General features: G+C 39.2%; 1 protein-coding gene across 2 annotated transcripts in view; it reads left to right on the top strand.

Moving 5' to 3' along the window:
• The window catches only part of PIWIL2 (piwi like RNA-mediated gene silencing 2), an 85,415-nt gene that overhangs the window by 40,257 nt on the left and 23,926 nt on the right, over nt 1–21,232 (top strand). For both annotated transcript variants that reach the window (XM_028162997.2, XM_007167878.2), the window contains exons 10-19: nt 2,943–3,131; nt 3,708–3,792; nt 4,494–4,583; nt 6,454–6,594; nt 9,758–9,871; nt 10,883–11,071; nt 13,477–13,578; nt 14,118–14,234; nt 15,166–15,254; nt 16,138–16,243. In XM_028162997.2, the coding sequence (XP_028018798.2) occupies nt 2,943–3,131; nt 3,708–3,792; nt 4,494–4,583; nt 6,454–6,594; nt 9,758–9,871; nt 10,883–11,071; nt 13,477–13,578; nt 14,118–14,234; nt 15,166–15,254; nt 16,138–16,243 (1,222 nt within the window). The remainder of the gene's footprint in view (nt 1–2,942; nt 3,132–3,707; nt 3,793–4,493; nt 4,584–6,453; nt 6,595–9,757; nt 9,872–10,882; nt 11,072–13,476; nt 13,579–14,117; nt 14,235–15,165; nt 15,255–16,137; nt 16,244–21,232) is intronic.

Raw genomic sequence — 21,232 nt, 5'->3', positions numbered from 1 at the left:
TTTCATAAATTCAGTAGTCTTTTGAATATCATTAAAAATAAGAATTACTGTTAAAATATTTTTTATTTTATACATGCTTTTTTCTTTTCTAGAAAACTTAGTGTTGAGTTTATTTTTCCCTCTTTCCAGTGTTTGTATTTATGTTTTAATTATTATTATATATTTTTAATTTATTTTTTTGTTTTTCTTTTTTCATATTTTTTATGTTTAGAAGAGTTTAGTTATGAAAAATTTTAAACATTTTCAAAAATAGAGAGAATAGTATAATAAACCCCCTCATTCCTATTTTATAGATTCAACAATTATTAATTCATGAACAACCTGTTTCATGTGGTCTTCTACCACTTTTTCCCACTAAACTTAATTATTTTGAAGCAAATCCTGGACATCTTATTTCTTTCACAGATATTTCAGTATTTATCTCCTAAATTGACTCTCTCTTTAAAACATAACCATAATGTCATTATTACACCTCAATTTTAAATTTCTTATGATCATTATTATATTGGTATATCCATAGGTTCTTCCTGTACCAGATTCTCTTCATAAATCAAAACCAAAACTGGCAAATGTCAGTTCTTTGAGATCTAAAACAATTTGTTTAAAAGTAGTCCTTTGTTTTAAGAACCTTATATATTTGTATTTACATGGAAGGCTATCTAAACTATATTAAGTTAAAAATCAGGTTGCAAAACAGTGTATCTGGTATGATTATACACTTCGGGGGGAAATTATTAGTATTCACAAATTTAAGAAAAGCTGAGGGAAAGTGGGTCTCTCACGAATGGATTACAAACCATGTTCAGTTTCTGTTTTTTTATAGTAACACTTTTATTTTATAAGCAACATATAACACTTTTAAAGCAAAACCATGGTAAAGATTAAAGAAAAACAATGATCCATTAAAAATTGGGCAAAAGATATGAACTGACATTTTACCAAAGAGCTGATTTGTAAGGTAAATACGTACATGGAAAGGTGTTCAACATCATTAGCCATTAGGGAAATGCAAATTATAACTACAGTGAGATACCAGTATGCATCTATTAGAGTAACTAAAATAAAAACTAGTGAAAATACCAAATACTGGTAAGGATGTAGAGAAACTGTCCCTCATGTACTTTGTGTGGGAATGTAAAATGGTTCAGCTATGCCAGAGAATTTTTTGGCAGTTTCTTATAAAACTAAGCATATACTTATAAAACTAAGCATGCACTTAACCATATGACCCCACAGTCACACACTTGGGCATTTTTCCCAGAAAAATGAAAATTTAAGTTCACATAAAACTGATACACAGATAGATGTTCATAGCAGCTTTTATTTGTAATAGCAAAAAAGTGGAAACAACCAAAATGGCCTTCAGCAGGTTAATGGTTAAACTCTAGTACCTCCATACAGTGGAATACTACTCAGTGTGAAAAACAAATGCGCCGTTGATACAACAACCTGGATGGATCTCAGGGGCATTACGCTTAGTGGAAAATGTCAATCTCAAAAGGTTGCATAATAAAGTTCCATTTATATGGCATTCTCAAAATGACAAAACTATAGTAGAAAACAGATCTGTGGCTTTCAGGGCACAGGGAAGGGGAAGGAGTGTGACCATGATGGGATGGCATGAAATAGTTCCCTTTATGATGATATGGAACAGTTCTGTGACTGATTGTGGTGGTAGCTACACAAACCTATCACTGAGATAAAATTGCATAGAACCACACACACACACAAGTCAATGTGTGCAAGAAATGGTGAAAACGGAATAAGGTCTGCAGTCCAGTTAATGGTATTATAACCAGTGCCAATTCCATACATGAAGTTCTCTGTACAAATTTTACAACTTCCTTTGATTTTATTATTATTTAAAAGTAAGAAAATTTTTTAAAAAGATAATTTTTAATGCCACTAGGCTTTCATTACAAGAATCTTAAAGTTCTAATCTTTTATTTATTTTTAAATTAATTAATTAATTTATTTATTTTTGGCTAAATGAAACTAAATATGTTTCTCCTTTTTATCAGCCTGATGTGGTAATGTATGTTGTGAACCTCTAAGAAGGGGTTATATTATGCAGAATGGACTCAACTTTTTTGATTGTGGAACCTTTTTCACCCCCCCTCAAGACCTCTCAAGGGACCAGTGTTCCTGAAGAATGTACCCTAGTTGACACTGGCCCATAGAAGAGTCCATGCTCTGACCCACAAAGGAATTCATATCTGGTCCCTGTCTGTCTTCAGCCTACACTGACCATCTTCTGACCCTTTTTCACCTCCTTGCTCGCCCCAGTCCCAGATCCCTGATTGTCCCCTGCATACCTATGCCTCTGCCTAGGGTGTTACTTACCAGCTGCCGTGGCGTCTCTGCCTGGCAGGTTGCTCCTTCAAGTATCACCTGCCTCTGTAAACTTTCCTTGACTCCCTGTGCATGCTCAGACATGCTTTCTGTGAGTTTCTGTTGTTACCTTGTTCATGGCACTGTTATAGAGGTTGCCTTGAGAGTACATTTGTCTGTGGTGAGTCTTTTCATCTCTTCATATTTAGCATCTTCACCAGTGGTGTCTTCTGATAGGTAGTTGTAATTTCTTCCTTCAGCTAGAAAGGGCAAATATAGTTTAAAGAATGTTTTATTGTTCCTCTGTAGACTATCTCCTAATAACGATACAAATTATTTTGATGATTAGTGTACCTTATTTTAAGGAATACAGTGAATTTTATCAATTTATAGTTGCTGTTTTTAATTTCATTTTTATCCTTTCACTTTTTTTGGGTAGTGTTAAAAAGAAAAGAGATGAGGGTCCTATCTCTTAAAAGAGACAGCTGGAGCCTTTTGGTGCTATATAGTTGCAACTGTAACCCTAAAGTACTTATTTGCATCCCCTATGCCTTTCATGCTGCTCTGTGTGTACTGCATATGATCCAAAGGTCTTTTGTCTCTTTCCAAAGGCATGCCATGTACCAACAGAACAAAGGAGACTTCCAGGATGAGTGCACCAAGCTTCTGGTTGGCAGTATTGTCATAACCCGATACAACAATCGTACCTATCGTATTGATGATGTGGATTGGAATAAGACTCCAAAAGATAGCTTCACGATGTCTGATGGGAAGGAGATTACATTCTTGGAATACTACAGGTAGAGGGAAGAGACTGGCCTTGGGCCTGCGGGTTGGGGCCATAGTCTCCTGTTCTCTAGCAGGAGTGGCACACAGCAGGACACTTCAAAAATAATTGGATTGGTAATGCATCCAAGATTGATGAGCTCATTTGTGGGATTTGACGTGAATTTGCTACCCTTACAGTTTTGTTTCTTTCAGTACTTTTTGGAAGTTATTTCATAAATTAATCTCAGGACTTCGAATTGTGCTTCCTTTGCTGTTTTGGTTACAAGTCTGTTTGGAGAGATTAAATTCAAGTCATTAATCATTTGACTATCATTTTGCCTTTCTAGTTACCTAAGCCCTTTAACCTGATACAGTTTTTAAACAAATTCTTTCCTGGACTGTTACCCTGTTTCTCCTCTATTTAATTGCAACGTTAACTTGAGCCTGCTTTTTCCAGTTATGTATATGCTATGCTGAGTTTCTGATGGATCCTTGACAAGGGTATAATGCAGATTGTGTACCTCAGTCCTGGTTAACACTTTGACTGTGGTGCTGTAAGAGTGGTGATGCTGCTTCTGACTTTTTCCCCTGCCTCTGTTCGGCTCTAGCAAAAACTATGGGATCACAATAAAGGAGAAGGACCAGCCGCTGCTGATCCACAGGCCCAGTGAGCGACAGAATAACCAAGGGATGGTGAGTTGGAGGTGGGGGGCAGGGTGTCAGGCCGATGCTTCCATCTAAGTTCTCCACCCATCAGCCCCGGGAGCCGTGGGACCTATGATTACAGTGGAGCTACGATTACAGTGTGGTTGGGGAAAGCTGTGTAGGGTTTTGTCTGTCTCCTCTAGCCAGAGTTGCTTTTGCAGTCCCCTTAGTGAGGAACTAAACATCCATAGAGCGAGTTAGGTTAAGGAATAAGGAGAATTTACTGCTAAAGAAGATGAAAACACTGGGTCCATTAGGGAAGTTACAGACATTTTAACAGAACTGGGGGCCAGGGAAAAGTGCCTCAGTACCTGACTCCTCTGTCTTCAGAGTAGAGACTGAAGATCAATAGGTTAAGATGAGACAGAGACACCAGCTTGATAGGAGGTATTGTCTCAGCTTATCTGGAGGCCGAAGTGGAACAAAACTTTTAGTTTTTCTAGTTTTTTCTCTCCTTTTGACAATTTGAATATTTTTCTCTTTACCTAATACAACAGGCTATCGTGACTTGAGGGAGAAAAGGGTAAAACACTTGTAGTGTTTCCTGCCCTCTTCTCTGGGGTTTTGTGTTCCTTAGTGTGCCAGTGATACACCTGCAAGACCAGCTCTGGGCCTGGGAGGTCTTGTACTGGTCAGGGGAAGAAGATCCTCTTTTACTGCCTTGCTTTCCCTCTGTTCTCTCCTCAAAGCTGCTAAAAGGCGAAATCCTGCTGCTGCCTGAGCTTTCCTTCATGACTGGAATCCCTGAGAAGATGAAGAAGGACTTTAGAGCCATGAGGGTGAGAAGTGCCTGCTTTGAACCGAAGACCTTTTTGATAGCAGATATAGCTAGAACTGGGCCAGGTTTCCACGTCATCTGGGCAGGTTCATTTTTCCTCTGTATAAAGCATAATCTGGGGCTTCCCTGGTGGCGCAGTGGTTGAGAATCTGCCTGCTAATGCAGGGGACACGGGTTCGAGCCCTGGTCTGGGAAGATCCCACATGCCACGGAGCAGCTGGGCCCGTGAGCCACAATTGCTGAGCCTGCGCGTCTGGAGCCTGTGCCCCGCAACGGGAGGGGCCGCGATAGAGAAAGGCCCGCGCACCGCGATGAAGAGCGGTCCCCGCACCGTGATGAAGAGTGGCCCCCGCTTGCCGCAACTGGAGAAAGCCCTCGCAAGAACCGAAGACCCAACACAGCCAAAAATAAAAAAATAAATAAATAAATAAATAAATAAATAAATAAATAAAAACAACAATGTTAAAAAAAAAAAAAAAAAAGCATAATCTGTGTCCCTTCCCACACACTGTGAAAAAGCCGATCAGAACTTTCTTTGGAATGTTGTTACAATAGTAGAACGACTGGATTATAAGGTAAAAGGAAACAAATAGTTCTGGCATCACCCTCGCCGATCAGATGGATGACTGTAAGCTGGTCATATGACCATAAATGAGGTTCTTCGAGAGCACTGAATTTTTTTAACATTTCTGTAAACCTTCAGTTTATTTGAAGGGAGGAGGAGATAATGTAGCAAAAAGTCAACAAGTGAGAGGATGAAATTAAAGGATAGAAGTTTACACCGTGGGGCTCGGGGTGTCCTGGAAGTCTCATGTTGGGCACAGTCTTGTAGGAAATAGCTGGGAGGCAGAGATGTGTGCAGCACCGTGGGTCCGGACCCCAAGGGCTTCACCTCCACACTGTCTGCTTGGGGCTTTCCACCCTCACACTGCTCTGCTGCCTCTCTCTCAGTCCTTGTCTGTCCTAGTTTTGGAACCCCGGCCCTGTCTCAGATGCCACGTATTGTTTTTAGTAACATAAAGAGCTAAAATGAATTTCTGTAAGAAATGTCTTTCATGTTTACCTTCTGATACTTCTGCTTTTAGTATGTAGGTCAAGGCTCCTTCCTTACAACTCTCAGTAACGTAATGATTTTATTATCTATCTATCTATCTGTAAAGCCCCGTAGACTCACTGCCCTAATGACTGCCACACAGGGAGCAACAGCTGCACAGTTCATTAGTCCCAGAAGAATGAAGAAAGAACTCACTTACGTGATTCAGAATCTTCATACACACCTATTAGATATTCATTCAACAATAAATATTTAGAAAACACCTATTATGGGCCACACACTGGACCTAACAAGTGTCTTACGGCGACATTAAGTGGCTAGTATCATATGACATAAAGTATAAGACTGGATGTGTTTTTCCATTCCATTATGTTTGCCTGCATGCCTGGCATAGGGCATTTCCCCCCCCGCCCCCAGATATTAAATAGATGTAATCAAGCCCCCTTACATGGCTTTGAGAAAAAGAAAAAGATTTAGATGTCATAAGAAAAAAACAATGACAATTTTAAATACTTACTTTTAAGTATGTATGTATATGTATAACTGAATCACTTTGCTGTACAGCAGAAATTAACACAACATTATAAATCAACTATATTTCAATAAAAAAAAGCCAATTCTTTTATGGTTAAAATTTTAACCTTATACTTCATTCACATTCATGAGATATTTATTAAAGTCCTTGGAGATATTTTAAAATTTCTATAGATTTCAATGGGAAGGAGGTTTTCTATGGAAATTTGTTATACATTAGGGTTTATTTAACCTCATACTGGAGAAAGTAATAACTTAGTATCTCCATTTTGATTCTATTTAGGATTTGACCCAGCAGATCAACCTGAGCCCGAAACAGCACCATAATGCTTTGAAATGCTTGCTACAGAGAATTTTAAAAAATGAGACAGCCAACAGTGAACTGACACGTTGGGGACTCTGTCTGCAGAAGGATGTACATAAGGTAAACCAGAAAATATGATGGTAGGAAACAGCATTAACCAAAGATTTTAGAGCTTTGTGAGACTAGGTGATAACTTCGTATCTTGTCTTTATTTTGCAGTTTTTGCTTTATGATTACACTTTTTTTTTTTTTGGTCCTAGTCATAATACTTAAATTTTTTCCTTGACTTAATTTGCTAGTATCTCTTACAGATTTTCTTTTGTATTTCCCAGGATCTGAGCTGTTAATTTCCAGTCAAACAAAAGGAATATTGACTTAAAATTCACCTCATTTTTAGTTTTCCAACCCAAATTATTCTTAAAGTTCTCTATGTCTTTTTCCTTTTTTCCCCCTAAGTTTTTCTCTATCTTTCCCAATAATTGTGTTTCTTTGAGTATACTACTCTCATTCTTTCCATAGGCATAAAGTCTCAGACTTGTACATTTTAATTTTCGCATGGCCCTTTCTGCCTGCAATTTGCCTGAGTCCATTCTGTTGTATTTTGTGCAGCGTGAGCCATAGTGCAGAGGCAGCATGAGGTGGTGGTGAAGTCCTTGGCTTTGAATCTTAGTTCTACCACTTGCCATCTTGGTTACGTGGAACAAATTGCTTAGTATCTCTTAGTTTCTTTATCTGTGAAATAAAGATAATGATTGAGTTAAAGGAATTAAGTGGTAAAATCTTCAGCATAATATCTGACACATAGCAAGTGCTCAGTAAATATTAGCTTTTATTACTTTTAATTTTCTTTCTAGGTTATACCAAAATAATTAATTCTATCTTTTCTCTAGTTCTCTTGCACTCTGAATTGACTCCTTGTTAAAAACTGTTTCTTTTTTCTTTCTTTTTTTTTTTTAAATAAAAGTAATGGAAAGTCAATAAGGAAAATGTGGGTACTGTAGAAAATGTAAAGAAGGAAATAAAAACATCAGTAGTTTCATCACCCAAAGATAATATCTTAGTGATTTATTTTAGACACATAAAAGATAATATTATTTTCAATATATTTTGTTTCCCTAAACTTTTTTTCTGTGAGGATGAATCTTTTCTTTTTTCTTTTTTTTAAAAAATTTTTTAAATAAGTTTATTTATTTACTTATTTAATTTATTTTTGGCTGCGTTGGGTCTTCGTTGCTGAGCGTGGGCTTTCTCTAGTTGTGGCGAGCGGGAGCTACTCTTCGTTGTGATGAGCAGGCTGTTCCTTGCGGTGGCTTCCATTGTTGCAGAGCATAGGCTCTAGGGCATGCGGGCTTCAGTAGTTGTGGCTCGCGGGCTCTAGAGCGCAGGCTCAGGAGTTGTGGTGCATGGGCTTAGTTGCTCTGCAGCATGTGGGATTTTCCCAGACCAGGGCTCAAACCCGTGTCTCCTGCATTGGCAGGCGGATTCCTAACCACTGGGCCACCAGGGAAGCCCAGGATGAATCTTTTCTTAAAAAATTGTGCTTATAACTATATATGGTTTTGCATCTTCTTTTTCATTTATTATTATATCTTGAACATGTGTTCATGTTATTAAATATTATTTGAAGAGGCAGAAAACTTAAGCCAGAGAAGAGAAGAGTTTATCCATAATCATGCTGTATCAGAATAACCACTGTTAACATTTTGGTACATATCCTTCAGTGTTTTTTGTCTGTGTGTATGTGTACACACACAATCACATGCAGCATGTTTTCAGATGGTTTCCTTTTTTTTTTTTTTTTTTATTTATTTATTTATGTCTGTGTTGGGTCTTCGTTTCTGTGCGAGGGCTCCAGTTGTGGCAAGCGGGGGCCACTCTTCATCGCGGTGCGCGGGCCTCTCACTATCGCGGCCCCTCTTGTTGCGGAGCACAGGCTCCAGACGCGCAGGCTCAGTAATTGTGGCTCACGGGCCCAGCCGCTCCGCGGCATGTGGGATCCTCCCAGACCAGGGCTCGAACCCGTGTCCCCTGCATTGGCAGGCAGACTCTCAACCACTGCGCCACCAGGGAAGCCCATTTTTTTTTTTTTTTTTTACTCAGTTTATTTAGAATTTTTTTTCCATGTCATTTAATACTTTTGTAAATATTTTAATGGCTAACAGATATTCATTTTATTAATAATTTCCTATTCTTTTACATTCAAATTGAATTTAGTATTTTCCTGTTATAAATAGTGAATCTGTGAACATCCTTGTAACTAAATCTTTGCACATGATGTTTATTTTCATAGTCAAATTTATGGAAGTGTAATTGTTAGGTCAGAGGACATTTATGTTTTTAGTACTTTTTATTATATATTACCAACTGCCTTGTAGAAAGGTTCAGTTTTTTACTTTCATAAGCAAAGGTGAACATTCTTGCTAATACAATTGCTACAATTGCAACAATTGCTAAAGCAATTGTTATTCTTTGTGTTAAACTTTTATAATATTAAGAAAAGCATTAAAATTTTTTTTGATTATAGGTAAAATAAGTATTTTGTTACTTTTTTAAGAAAGCAAGGAGTAGGGCTCATAAAAAGTAAAAATCCTACATAATTACATATTCCCCCAGAGATACTCATTACTCAGTGTGGACTCATTCAGTTTTTATAATGCATACATTACTATTTATTTTTTGCAAAAACAGGATTATATTAAATACACTTAGAAAGTTATTTTAATAATGGCAAATATCCATCATATTGATATGTCATCAACTTAGTTATCTTATTTTTGGATATTTAGATCTAATTGATTCATTATTATTAACTTTAATTTGGTCTTTCATTATATTTATGCTTTTTTTCCTGCTTTTCTTTTGTATAAAGTGTAATAGTAGTTTATGTGCAGCCTTATTAAGAAATATTCTCTAATTTTCTACTTAAATTTTTCCCTTAAAATCTTCTTAAAGATTATTTTCCTGTTCACCTTGTATTTATAGGCATTTTGCATGAATTCCCTGGTTCTAAAGAGACAGTGTTTTCTGATTCCTTTCTTGGGGACTATGTTGGAAGCTTCAGTAATTAAAGAGCAGCGCCTATCAAAATTCACCTGTATGTGTGTCCAGAGTTTTATTGACGTGGACTCTTACTGCTAACAGTTGCATTTTTCTACCATTTTCAGAAGTTATGACAGGGACAGGTCTATATGGTAGAGTTGACCATGCCCCAGAACAGTATCAGCGTTTTTCTAAATAGTGTTTACAGATGGTTCATGTCATAGGCACTTTATTTTCTGTTTAGATTGAAGGACGTGTTCTGCCAATGGAAAGAATTAACTTAAGGAATACGTCATTTATCACATCTCAGGAACTAAACTGGATTAAGGAAGTAACCAGAGACCTTTCCATCTTAACTGTAAGTGACTTGTGAGGTGGTAAAGAGAGGTCCAGTATTCCTAGAAGTGTGGAAATTAGGAAGCAGGAATTATTTAGTGTCCTCTTTTTGAGAGGAAGTACCAACTGAATTCCCATCCTGAATTATTTGCTAAACAGAGGTCCTTTGAACAAGAGTGAGTTGATGAGTTGGTAGAGGGAAGCCCTTTGCTTGACCATAGACTTAGGACAAGGAAATAAACTGCCGTGGTAGTTCATTCAGTGCCAGCCTATTACCCACTCCCTCTTTGTTCTTCCTTCTTCTTTTCTCTTTCCTTCCTCTTTTTCCCTAGGGTTTCCATGAAAGATATAAAATTAAAACAGTTTCTCACCAAGGCAACCAAAGAACAAAATGGTATATAATTATTTTTAAATGTTTTTGGCTCACCTGGTCACTATGGCCATGCATAAAGTACACACATTTGTTTCTAAAACTTTTTTTTGAAATATATTTAAAGAAAAAGTACACTTATGTATATAACTTGATGAATTTTTACAAGTTAAATAAACCTGTGTAATCAACACTGAGGGTTAAGAAACAGAACTTTACCAGTGCCCCAGAAGCCCCACCCCCATGCTCCTAATTACTACCTACCTGGCACCCTTACACAACCCAGAAATGGCCACTATTCTGACCTCTAACAGCATTGATTTTTTTTCAGCTGTGTTTGTACTTAATATATACATGAAACCACACTGTATATATTCTGTCGTGTCTGACTTCATTTCTTCAGCCTTGTTTGGTAAGTTTCTCCATACTGTTAGGTATAGTTACAGATCTCCGATTCTCATTGCTGTGTAGTATTCCATTGTGAGACTGTGCCACAATTTACTTATCACACACATCTGCATTAGTAACCGGCATTAGATAAGACAGGACTCAAGCAGAGAGAGTGAAAAGCAGTTTGTTCTTTAGAATAACATCTCCTGATATGAAGTTGGAGTGTTGGGGAAGTTGTGGGAAGTATTAAAAATAGCTTGTTGTTGCTCCTAGGTCCCCATGCATTTCTGGGCGCTGTTTTACCCAAAGAGAGCAATGAATCAAGCCCGAGAACTGGTGAACATGTTAGAGAAGGTAGCTGGCCCCATTGGCATACGCATGAGCCCACCAGCCTGGGTGGAACTGAAGGATGATCGCATAGAGACCTATGTCAGAACCATTCAATCCATGCTGGGAGTTGAGGTAATAAATTAATTTGAGTAAATTTTCAGGATGTCCATTCTGAAATGCTTGAATACTTGATTTTAAATTATCTTGGTTATTGGTCTGCTGTTGATGATGTCCAGGAATCTGTATCTTACTCATGTGCACATGAAATACTGAATTAACAAAGTAGTCGTCATGCCCTTTGGTTGGTTTCGCTTCTCTCCTCCTTTGTTGGCACTCTCACTCACTCCAGCGTTCTGTTCCTCACGTAATTGGCTGAGATAATAGCTGACTTAACTTCAATTTGTTATCTATATAGAACATGTTGTGCTCAGAAAGCAATTTCCTGGGCCAGGTGCCGTCTTGCACGATTCAGTACTGAGCTGTCACAGTCTGGTCTGGCTCAAGATTCAAATTGCTCCGGTGATGAACTTGGGAGTGGGCCCATCAGCTTGGTCCAGATAGCCGAACGGGACTACTGGAGCTGAGCAGGTCATAGTGTTCACAACTCAGTAGTTCAGGCCTGCAGTTCTTATCTGTTCGTACATAAAACAGAGGAAGAAGATTAAGGAGGGAAAAAAAGCAGACCAAGGGCTTCCCTGGTGGCGCAGTGGTTGAGAGTCCGCCTGCCGATGCAGGGGACACGGGTTCGAGCCCTGGTCCGGGAAGGTCCCACATGCCGCGGAGCAACTAAGCCTGTGAGCCACAACTGCTGAGCCCGCGTGCCACAACTACTGAAGCCCGCGCACCTGGAGCCCGTGCTCCGCAACAAGAGAAGCCACCGCAATGAGAAGCCCGCGCACCGCAACGAAGAGTAGCCCCTGCTCACCACAACTAGAGAAAGTCCGCGCGCAGCAACGAAGACTCAATGCAGCCAAAAATAAATTTAATTAATTAATCATAAAAAAAAAAAGCAGACCAAAAGTTTTTGGAAATAACTAGTCCTTGAATTGAAGAGTCAGTTCTTGTGAGATCAATATTAGAATTGATATTCTAGTATTGACTAGAACACAGGTCAGTCATGACTTTCTCTGTTCATCCACCGCTCTGGGTGTGTCATCTTGTAGCAGCACACTCATGTTCTCTCTTTCTTTGTATTTTCTTCCTGACTTCCCATGCCTTCTTACTCTGCCATGGCCTCCCCCGGGCCTGATCATTGATAAAGTCTGCCCTGCTTTCAAAAGAAAAACCCAGCTGAGTACCTCAGCTCCCCCATCTCATGAGTTGGCCTGTTCTCTTTATGAGAGTGCACTGCCAACAATCTTCACGTAGCATGGGTATGAGTTTCATTCATAATGTTGACTCCTATTGGTCTTGCTATCTCTCTGCCATCTTTAGGGCATTCTGTTTTATTATTCTCTTTGTTTCAGGGTCATAAACTCAGATGTCTATGGGGGTGAAGTGGGCCAGGAGGGGACTCTAGGGAACTAAAGAGAGTAAACCCCATGACTGCAGATAACAGCCCAGCATTGTCAAATTGATTTTTAGTTTGTTTATTTTTCAATAGAAGCCAAAAGTCTAGATTTGCATATGTGTACACCTACCTATGTTTAAATGTTAATTTTAAAAAGACTTGTGAATCATTATAGGGACTAAAAAACCACATCTGTTTCCTAGATCCAGCCCACAGGCTCCCAGCATGCAACCCATGTTCTCTGTGACTTCGGAAGTTCTTTGATCTGATTGCTGGAACATGTGTCCTCTGAGAAGTCTTCATTTAAAATTAATCTTGATTTGGAATAGCATACTGTTGATTTCTGTTTCTGTCATAAAGCGTTGGCAACTTTATTTCACTTGTGTGCGACTTTTCCTTATTCAGATTTTGAAGGATCCTCTGTTCTTAATATCAGATCTCTTAAGCAGTGAGAGGTAGAAGATGCCGATGTAAGATATTCTGCTGGCAATATCATTCTCTCTCCTAATCAGAAAGTTAGGAAGATCTACTTATGGATTTGGCAGTAGCTTCATTTCCTCTGCATTTGGCTCTGAATCCTTTCTTCTGGTGTTGTATCCTGTGTTTCCTAGTTAAAGTTCTATGGCATGAATGTAATAAGGTGCTTAGTTTACTAAAGAGAGTGGCAAAAAACATTATAGTGCATTGAAAGCATCAACTAATAAGAAACCCTTGCATATTTTTAAGCCTGGTTCTTTTCCAGGGATCTTAAGTGTCCTAATAAATTAATCAGGTAATCAGGACCAGCTCTAGGTAACTTACGGTAACATGTTATGTAGCTAAGCAAAGAAGCCTGGAACCCAGCAAATGCTCACTGAGGTTCAAGGACCTTTTTCTCTGTTGGAATGTCCACCATCTTTGTCTCAGTCCCCTCTTTACCCTAAAGGTCCTGTGGCTTTGCAGACTCTCGAACTGCCCCTGACTGAAGCCCTATCAAGGTCCGCTCAGAGTTCCAAAGCCTGACTTATATATACTTTATCTCCTCAAGGGGAAGATACAGATGGTTGTTTGCATCATCATGGGCACACGTGACGACCTCTACGGGGCCATTAAAAAGCTGTGCTGTGTGCAGACTCCCGTGCCCTCGCAGGTGAGTGGAAACTGGGCAGGAGGCACAGAGGGAAACTCGAGCCTCCCTTGAGGCTTGGAAAGGAGGGACTGAAGTAACTATTAGAAGCCAGCATATGTAGATACATCTGGTGAAACTTTCCTGTTACAGTAACCTGGCTAATAGCAGACGTTCTTTGTAAATGCTGCTTTCATGTTCCCACATGAGCACTTTTGCTTGTTCATAGGTGAGTCGCCAGGTGGTTTCACATGACCGTGTTCTGAGAGTATAGGCTTCCCTTTGAAAGGAGAAAGCTGGTTTTCCTACGGAGGTTAAATTTTTTTTTAATCTGCATGAGATATTTTTGAAAGTTTTTGTTGGCTCATTGTTTTTTGGTTTTGATTTGTGTCATGTGTGTGCACACACACACAACATGCCTGACTAGAAACCCTAGAATTAGAACTGTTAGTACAAAGTGTATTATCTGCCAGCTGGAGTTTCTTAAACAAATGTAGTACTTGCTCTAGAATTGTTTACATTGTTTGAAAGGTTGATAGTGTCCTCTTTCCCCTCTATTACAGGTCATCAATGTCCGAACCATTGGCCAGCCCACCAGGCTTCAGAGTGTGGCCCAGAAAATTTTACTCCAGATTAACTGTAAATTGGGTGGTGAGCTCTGGGGAGTGGATATTCCTCTGGTGAGTGATGCTGAGATATGTCTTCATTCAATTCAGCATCCCAGAGAATGCTACCTAGCTATTTTCGTAATTTTCCTCCTAGAATTTTCCTCATTCTCAGTGCTTATAGTCTGAGTGGTTCATTGCTTGTTTTTGTATAGCCCACAAGCTTAGAACGGTTTTCACATTTTTAAGTGGTTGAAAAAAATAAAAATAAGACTAATATCACCAGGGCTTCCCTGGTGGCGCAGTGGTTGAGAACCTGCCTGCCAATGCAGGGGACACGGGTTCGAGCCCTGGTCTGGGAAGATCCCACATGCCGCGGAGCAACTAGGCCCGTGAGCCACAGCTACTGAGCCTGCGCGTCTGGAGCCTATGCTCCGCAACAAGAGAGGCCACGACAGTGAGAGGCCCGCGCACCGCGATGAAGAGTGGCCCCCGCTCGCCGCAGCTAGAGAAACCCTCGCACAGAAACGAAGACCCAACACAGCCAAAAATAAAAAATAAATAAATAAATAAAAATAAATTTTTTAAAAAAGTAATCATTTAAAAAAAAAAAAGACTGATATCTCCAGACACATGAAAATTGTATGAAATTCAGTTTTCGGTGTCCTTGAATGCACTTTTATTGGAATGTAGACACACTCCTTTACGTACTGCCTGTGGCTGCTCGTGTGCTGTAATGGCAGAATTGAATAGTTCCCCCAGAGGCAGTGTGGCGCACAAAGCCTAAGGTATTTACTTTTTAGTCCTTTACCGAAAGTTTGCCAATCCCTGGTCTTGATGACCTCTGACTTTGTTCATAGCGTTTAAAAAATATCAAGTTGATCGCACTCTTTCTCTTCCTTTCCCAGAACTTATTTTCATATGTTGCTTTGGGGTTCAGATAACAATTAAAGATGGGGTGATGTATTGCTTGGATGTTTTGGTTTGTTTTTGTTTTCTAACCCAGAAACAATTAATGGTGATCGGGGTGGATGTTTACCACAACCCCAGCAGAGGCATGCGCTCCGTGGTTGGCTTTGTCTCAAGCATCAATCTGTAAGTACCACTCCTGGCTCCACTGTGTTTGGTTACCTTATTTTAATGCCTAATCTTACTGTAAATCCAGAAAAAATTTTTGAATATTTAATATTATAGTAAAAGTATACTGAAATTCTTCCTTCTCTATCTTCCTATGGTATTAATTTTTACAATCTCTTATCACATGTGTAAGTTTGTTCCCTGGCTACAATGTAACCTCTTTGAGAATGGGGTCTGTGTCTTGCTGGTGGTGGGTTTTTTCCCCTAGAAATGAGGGGTTTTGTTTGTTTTTTCTGATTGTAAAAATAAAGCATGCTCATGCAAAAATCTCCAGAAATTTAGAAAGTGAAAATTCCTCATGGTCTATCTTTTATTAACCGCCACCAAAGATTTGGAGTATATATATACTTTTAGGTACTCTTTTATGCACATATTAACATATAGGTAGCTGGTATACACATACAAGTGGCACATTACTATGTATACTGTTCCTCATCTTCTTTATGTACTTAAACTGTATATTTTGGTCATTTTCCCGTATTGATGCAAATAAATCTCCATCAATTCTTTTTAACTGCTGCATGGAATTTATTATATGCTATAGCACTATTTATTTAACTAGTCCTCTGTTGGCTGATATCTAGGTTGTTAAATTTTTTCAATTGTAAGCAGTTTTGTAGCACATATCCACAATTATGCCTGTGTTGTTATATTCTGTAGCTGGCTTACATGTATCTTTTCCCTACATCAGTGCGTGTTTTTACATGTAACATAAATGCATTTGCTGGGTACTTGTGCGTGGAGAAGCCTGTGTATGCTGACATTCAGCTGTGGGCCTTCCTTTGTGAGTGTGTGTTCATCTTTCTCTCTCTCTCTCTCTCTCTAACTGCCTCTGCCCCAGCACCCTCACAAAATGGTATTCACGAGTGGTATTCCAGATGCCTCATCAGGAGATTGTGGATAGCCTGAAGCTGTGCCTGGTGGGCTCCTTAAAAAAGTTCTATGAGGTGAGGAGAACAGCAGTTCTAAAGTATCAGGATTTTTAAGGACTGCCTTCCTGATCACTTTAAGAGGAAGTCTGATTTAGTGAGAGGGATCCCAAATCGAAGGTGAGTTTCCTAAACAGACTGGCAGGCAGCTCAGAAGGACTGTTTCCAGGCTTCTACTTGTACAGAGCAGCTTAAAGAGCTCAATGCTTTGATTTGATTTGGTAAGTAATGATTATTTCCCTGGTTGTCAGCCTGATGCCTGTGTGTATAATCTTCAGGCCCTTATCAGGAAAGTCAGGGTAAATTTTAGTAATTAAAGCAGCTTATTAATTTTCTCAGCTTTTTATGGCTGTCATTAGACACTGGTTCTTTTCATTTAGGTTCAAGACCAGTGCCTCCCTGAAAATCACCCCTAGAACTCCAAAGAATGCTAACCATGGAGAATTGCTGTCATTAAGCTGATATTGGGTCTGGAACAATGAGCAAGCAAGGTACTGGGTTTTGCCTTGGCCAGTACATCAAAGGAAGCACTGATAAGTGGCTTTCATTTCTTAGGGTTCAGTGTTAGCCCTTTGCATAGAGATTAAACAGCAAGAAATTTAATGATTTCGCATGATTAAAGTCAATCTCTAGAACTCCACCTTGTTTCATTTTAGAATAATGTTTCCTGTAGTGTCCTTCCAATAGTTTGGTACTGTTTCAGTATTAGAGATTGTGTAAACCAGAAGTTAAATTTTTGTCCCTATAGAGGTCCATGTGATATGCTACTTTGTTACCAAGTCCCACCCATACCTTCCTTCTTGTTGCTGTTGTTTGCCTGCAAAGTTGTGTATGTCTATTCAGCCCTAGTTCAAAGATTACTTCTGTGAAACCTTTCTCATTTCCCCTCCTCTGCTCCATCCCTTAGCTAGACTTATTTCTTTATGGTCCTCTCCCAAGGCCCTCTGTTAACATTCTGTGTAGTGATTATCACATCCTGCCTTTTATTAGTTGTTTGTATCCTTATTTATCTCTCCCTCTGGGTTGTAAATTACTTGAGCACTGTTTGGTTATGGATGGCTCTGTAGTAAATTACCCTAAAACTTAGTGACATGCAGTGAGCATTTATGATGTTCACTGTCAGGAAGTTGGACAGGGCACAGTGGGCTCCAGTTCCTCTCCATTTGGGCCCCTTCATGTGGTCTTTTCACATGAGCTAGTTTGGGCTTCCTCACAGCATGGTGGCTGGGTTCAGAGCTTGAGCATTCCAAGAGATTGAGAGAGCCAGGTAGAAAACGTGTTGCCTTGTATACCTTAGTCCTGAAAGCCATGTAGCGTCACTTCCACTGCATTCTGTAAGCCAGGTAGTAGTATCATTGTGGATATGCCTGACTTTTGGAGGAGCCAGTATGAGGTAGAGGTAGACTTAAAGAAACAACTGATATGCTCTATAAGGCCATTACATATATTCTGGTATTTCTGTACTAATTACTCTTTCCCCCCTTCATCTATTATAAGGCACTGTTTGTACCTTACAATAAATTTGTGCAAAACTCTTTAGCATAGAAGTTAGCTGGTGGTTAGCTAGTCCTGTTCTTTCTTCAGGCCAGTAATTTTTCCATTTATATTACATCCTGAGGAGGCTATAACCCAATTTCCCAATATATTTGCTTATCAATATTGGTATTATCATAAGACTTATTTACATGGTATAGTTGAATCTTACCAACAAGGTTAATTGAATCTTACCAACAAGGTCACCCTACATCATGATACAGGGTGGTAGTAGACCTAACCTGAAATATAAGAGTCAACAGTGGCACATTACTAGAGACCCACGCAGGCATGAATAATTAGTTCAGTTCATCATTATATTGTAAGACCAAAATATCTCCCAGAGCCATGCCACTTAAGTTTGCAGGCTTCCATTCAACATTGTCAGGTTCTGAAAGCAGCAGTTCATTCGCCATTTCAGACATTGGTATACTTGAGCTAACAGACAATGTCATCTCTTGCTCTGAGCGTCTTTTAAGGCATCAATGTAATATTGTATTTTCCTCATTGCACAACCATTTATTCATTCCTTTATCCTCAACTACCATTCTTCCTTCTCTGTATTTATACCCAAACTTTTCCACCTTTAAATGGAACATTAGGTTTAGCCACTGTGCTGGTCTAGGATGCTGCCAGCAATACTAGTCTAGCAATTGCCTCCCCCTCAGTCCATTGCCATCCACATAGGGTAGGATTACATAGGTCAGAATGAGTGGGCTATCTCACCTCCTAGGCAATATAGATGCGTGTCCTGTGAACCTCAATTTTGCCTGAGGGGGTGAAGGCACAGTCCACCCCGTTAGGCCCTTAGGAACTCTAATTACAGTTTCTTGCTTAGGGATTGTTATGGGTTGAATTGTGCCCCCTTAAAAAGATATTGAAGTCCTAACCCCAGTACCAGTGAATGTAACCTTTTTTGGAAAGAGTGTCTTGGCAGATAATCAAGTTAAGATGAGGTCATTAGAGTGGGCCCTAATCCAGTATGGCTGTGTTCTTATGAAAAGAGGAGATTTGGACACAGAGACACACACACATAGAGGAAAGACAATGTGAAGACACAGGGAGAGCACCATCTACAAGCCAAGGAACACATGAGGCCACCAGGAGTCATAGAACGATAGATTCTCTGTCACAGCCCTCAGAAGGAAACAACCCTGCCAACACTTTGATGTCAAACTTTAGACTCCAACACGGTGGAACAGTACACTTCAGTTAGTGGTACTTTGTTATGGAAGCTCTAGCAAATGAATGCATGGTTCATCCCAGCTTCTAGCACCCAAAGTTGCAGTCCTGGTCCAAGAACCACTGCATCAGGTAGTGAAAAAGAGGGTTAACGTCATGTGGGGGAAAACAAAAAAAAAGTATTGTCATAGCAGCATCCTTCCCCACCCCTTGTTCTTTAGATCCCCTAGAAAAGGAGAGGAGTTTATCTAGTGGGGACATTCCCTTTGGCCCCTGTCATGTTGAGTATGAGTACATACTCATAAAGTCATGTAAGCTAGCCCTTCACACCTTTATTCCATTCATTTTAAACAATAAATGTTTCAGTTGCTCATTCTAATTTTCTGTCAAACTGTTACTCTGGGGATGAAAGTGTGTTCCTTGGTCTGAGGAAATGTGACTTGGCAGTCCAGATTGGTATAGTGTCTTCTGTTTTAGTTCTTTTATAGTATTTTGAGAATTTGTATCTACCAGCAGATATGCAAAACCCAGTCCAGAATAGGTGTCTGTTTCTGTCAGGAACAATTTGTAATCTCCTGGAGCTGCAGAGTCAGTCCAATTTGCCACTGTGTGCGGGGCCTTCCCCTCAGGGAATCTGCCCCCAGAGCCATCTGCATTCTCTGTTCTCTTGGCAGACAGAACAGTTTATTGGAATTTTGCACTTCAGAGGGTATGAGAAAAATATGTCTAGATTTAGCCCATTTCTTCATTGCTACAGCCCTCAGTGTCCATTCATTTCATGGACCCAGGTACCGCTCCAGCAGACACACCAAGATATCTGCTTGCTGGTAACTACTTTCTGATCCTGGAAGGAGGTAGTTACTCCCCATTCACCCTTCTCCCTACTTCCTGGTAACATCTAATCCGCTTTCTTTCTGTGGATTTGTGTATATTATATAGAGATAATCATAAAATACATGATCTTTTGCGTTTGCCTTCTTTTATTGATCATGTTTATAAGGTTCGTCTAAATTGTAGACTATATTATTAGTTTGTTCTTTTTTATGGATGAATAATGTTCTATTGTATGTTTATCCATTCATCATTGATGGACATTTGTACTATTCCCACCTTTTGACTATTGTGAATAATGTGAATAATACAGGCTGTGAACATGCCTGTATATGTATTAGTTTGAGTACCTATTTTCAGTTCTTTTGGGTATATACCTAGGAGTGAAATTGCTGGGTCATATGGTAATTCTTTGTTTAACTTTTTGAAGAGCCCTCAAACTGTTTTCCACAGTGGATGCACCATTTCACATTCCTATCAGCAATATAGAAGGATTCCAGCTCCTCCACATCCTTGCCAACACATCTTATTTTCCTTTTTTTAATTGTAACTCTTGTGCATTTCCTTAATGACTAATGATGTTGTACATCTTTTCATGTGTTTATTGTCCATTTGTATAACTTGTTTGGAGAAGTCCTTTTGAGTCCTTTCCCTGTTTTTCAGTTGATCTATTTGTCTTTTTCTTTTTGAGGTGTAAGAGTTTTTGTTTTTGTTTTTACATATTCTGGATACAGAACTCTTGTCTGATGTACGATTTGCAAATATTTTCTCCCATTCTGTAGAGTGTCTTCACTTTCTTGATAATGTTATTTGATGCACAAAAGTTTTAAATTTTGATGGAGTCCCATTATCTATTTTTCCTTTTGTTCCTTGTGCTTGTGGTGTCAAATCTAAGACTCTGTTGCCAAATTTGAGGTCATGAAGATTTACGCCTTTGTTTTCTTCTAACAGTTTTAGAGCTTTAGCTGTTACCTTTAGGTCATTGATCCATTTTGAGTTACATTTTGTATGTGGAGTGAGGTAGAGGTCCAACTCTACTCTTTTGCATGTGGTTATCCACTTGTCCCAGCACCACTTGTTGGGGAGACTATATTCTTTATAGAATGGTATTGGCACCCTTATTAAAGATCAATTAGCCCTGGATGTTTGGGTTTACTTCTGAACTCTCAGTTCTGTTCCATTGGTCTGTATGTCATCCTTATGTCAGTACAACACTGTTTTGATTATTGCTTCTTTTTAGTTAGTTTTGAAATTAGGAAGTCTGAGTCTTCCAGGTTTTTTTTCAATATTGTTTGGGCTATTCAGAGCCCCTTGGAATTCCATATGAATTTGAGAATAGGCACTTCCACTTCTGTAAAAAGGGCCATTGGAATTGCGATAGGAATTGCATTGAATTTATAGATCACTTTGCAAGTATCGTCATCTTAATAATATTCACTCTTGCAATATGTGGACACAGGA

The sequence above is a fragment of the Balaenoptera acutorostrata genome, chromosome 6 (genome assembly GCF_949987535.1).
Source record: "Balaenoptera acutorostrata chromosome 6, mBalAcu1.1, whole genome shotgun sequence".
Classification (NCBI taxonomy): Eukaryota; Metazoa; Chordata; class Mammalia; order Artiodactyla; family Balaenopteridae; genus Balaenoptera; species Balaenoptera acutorostrata.
Note: the sequence above shows the minus strand (reverse complement) of the source record. Positions and strands in the feature narration are given on the sequence as shown.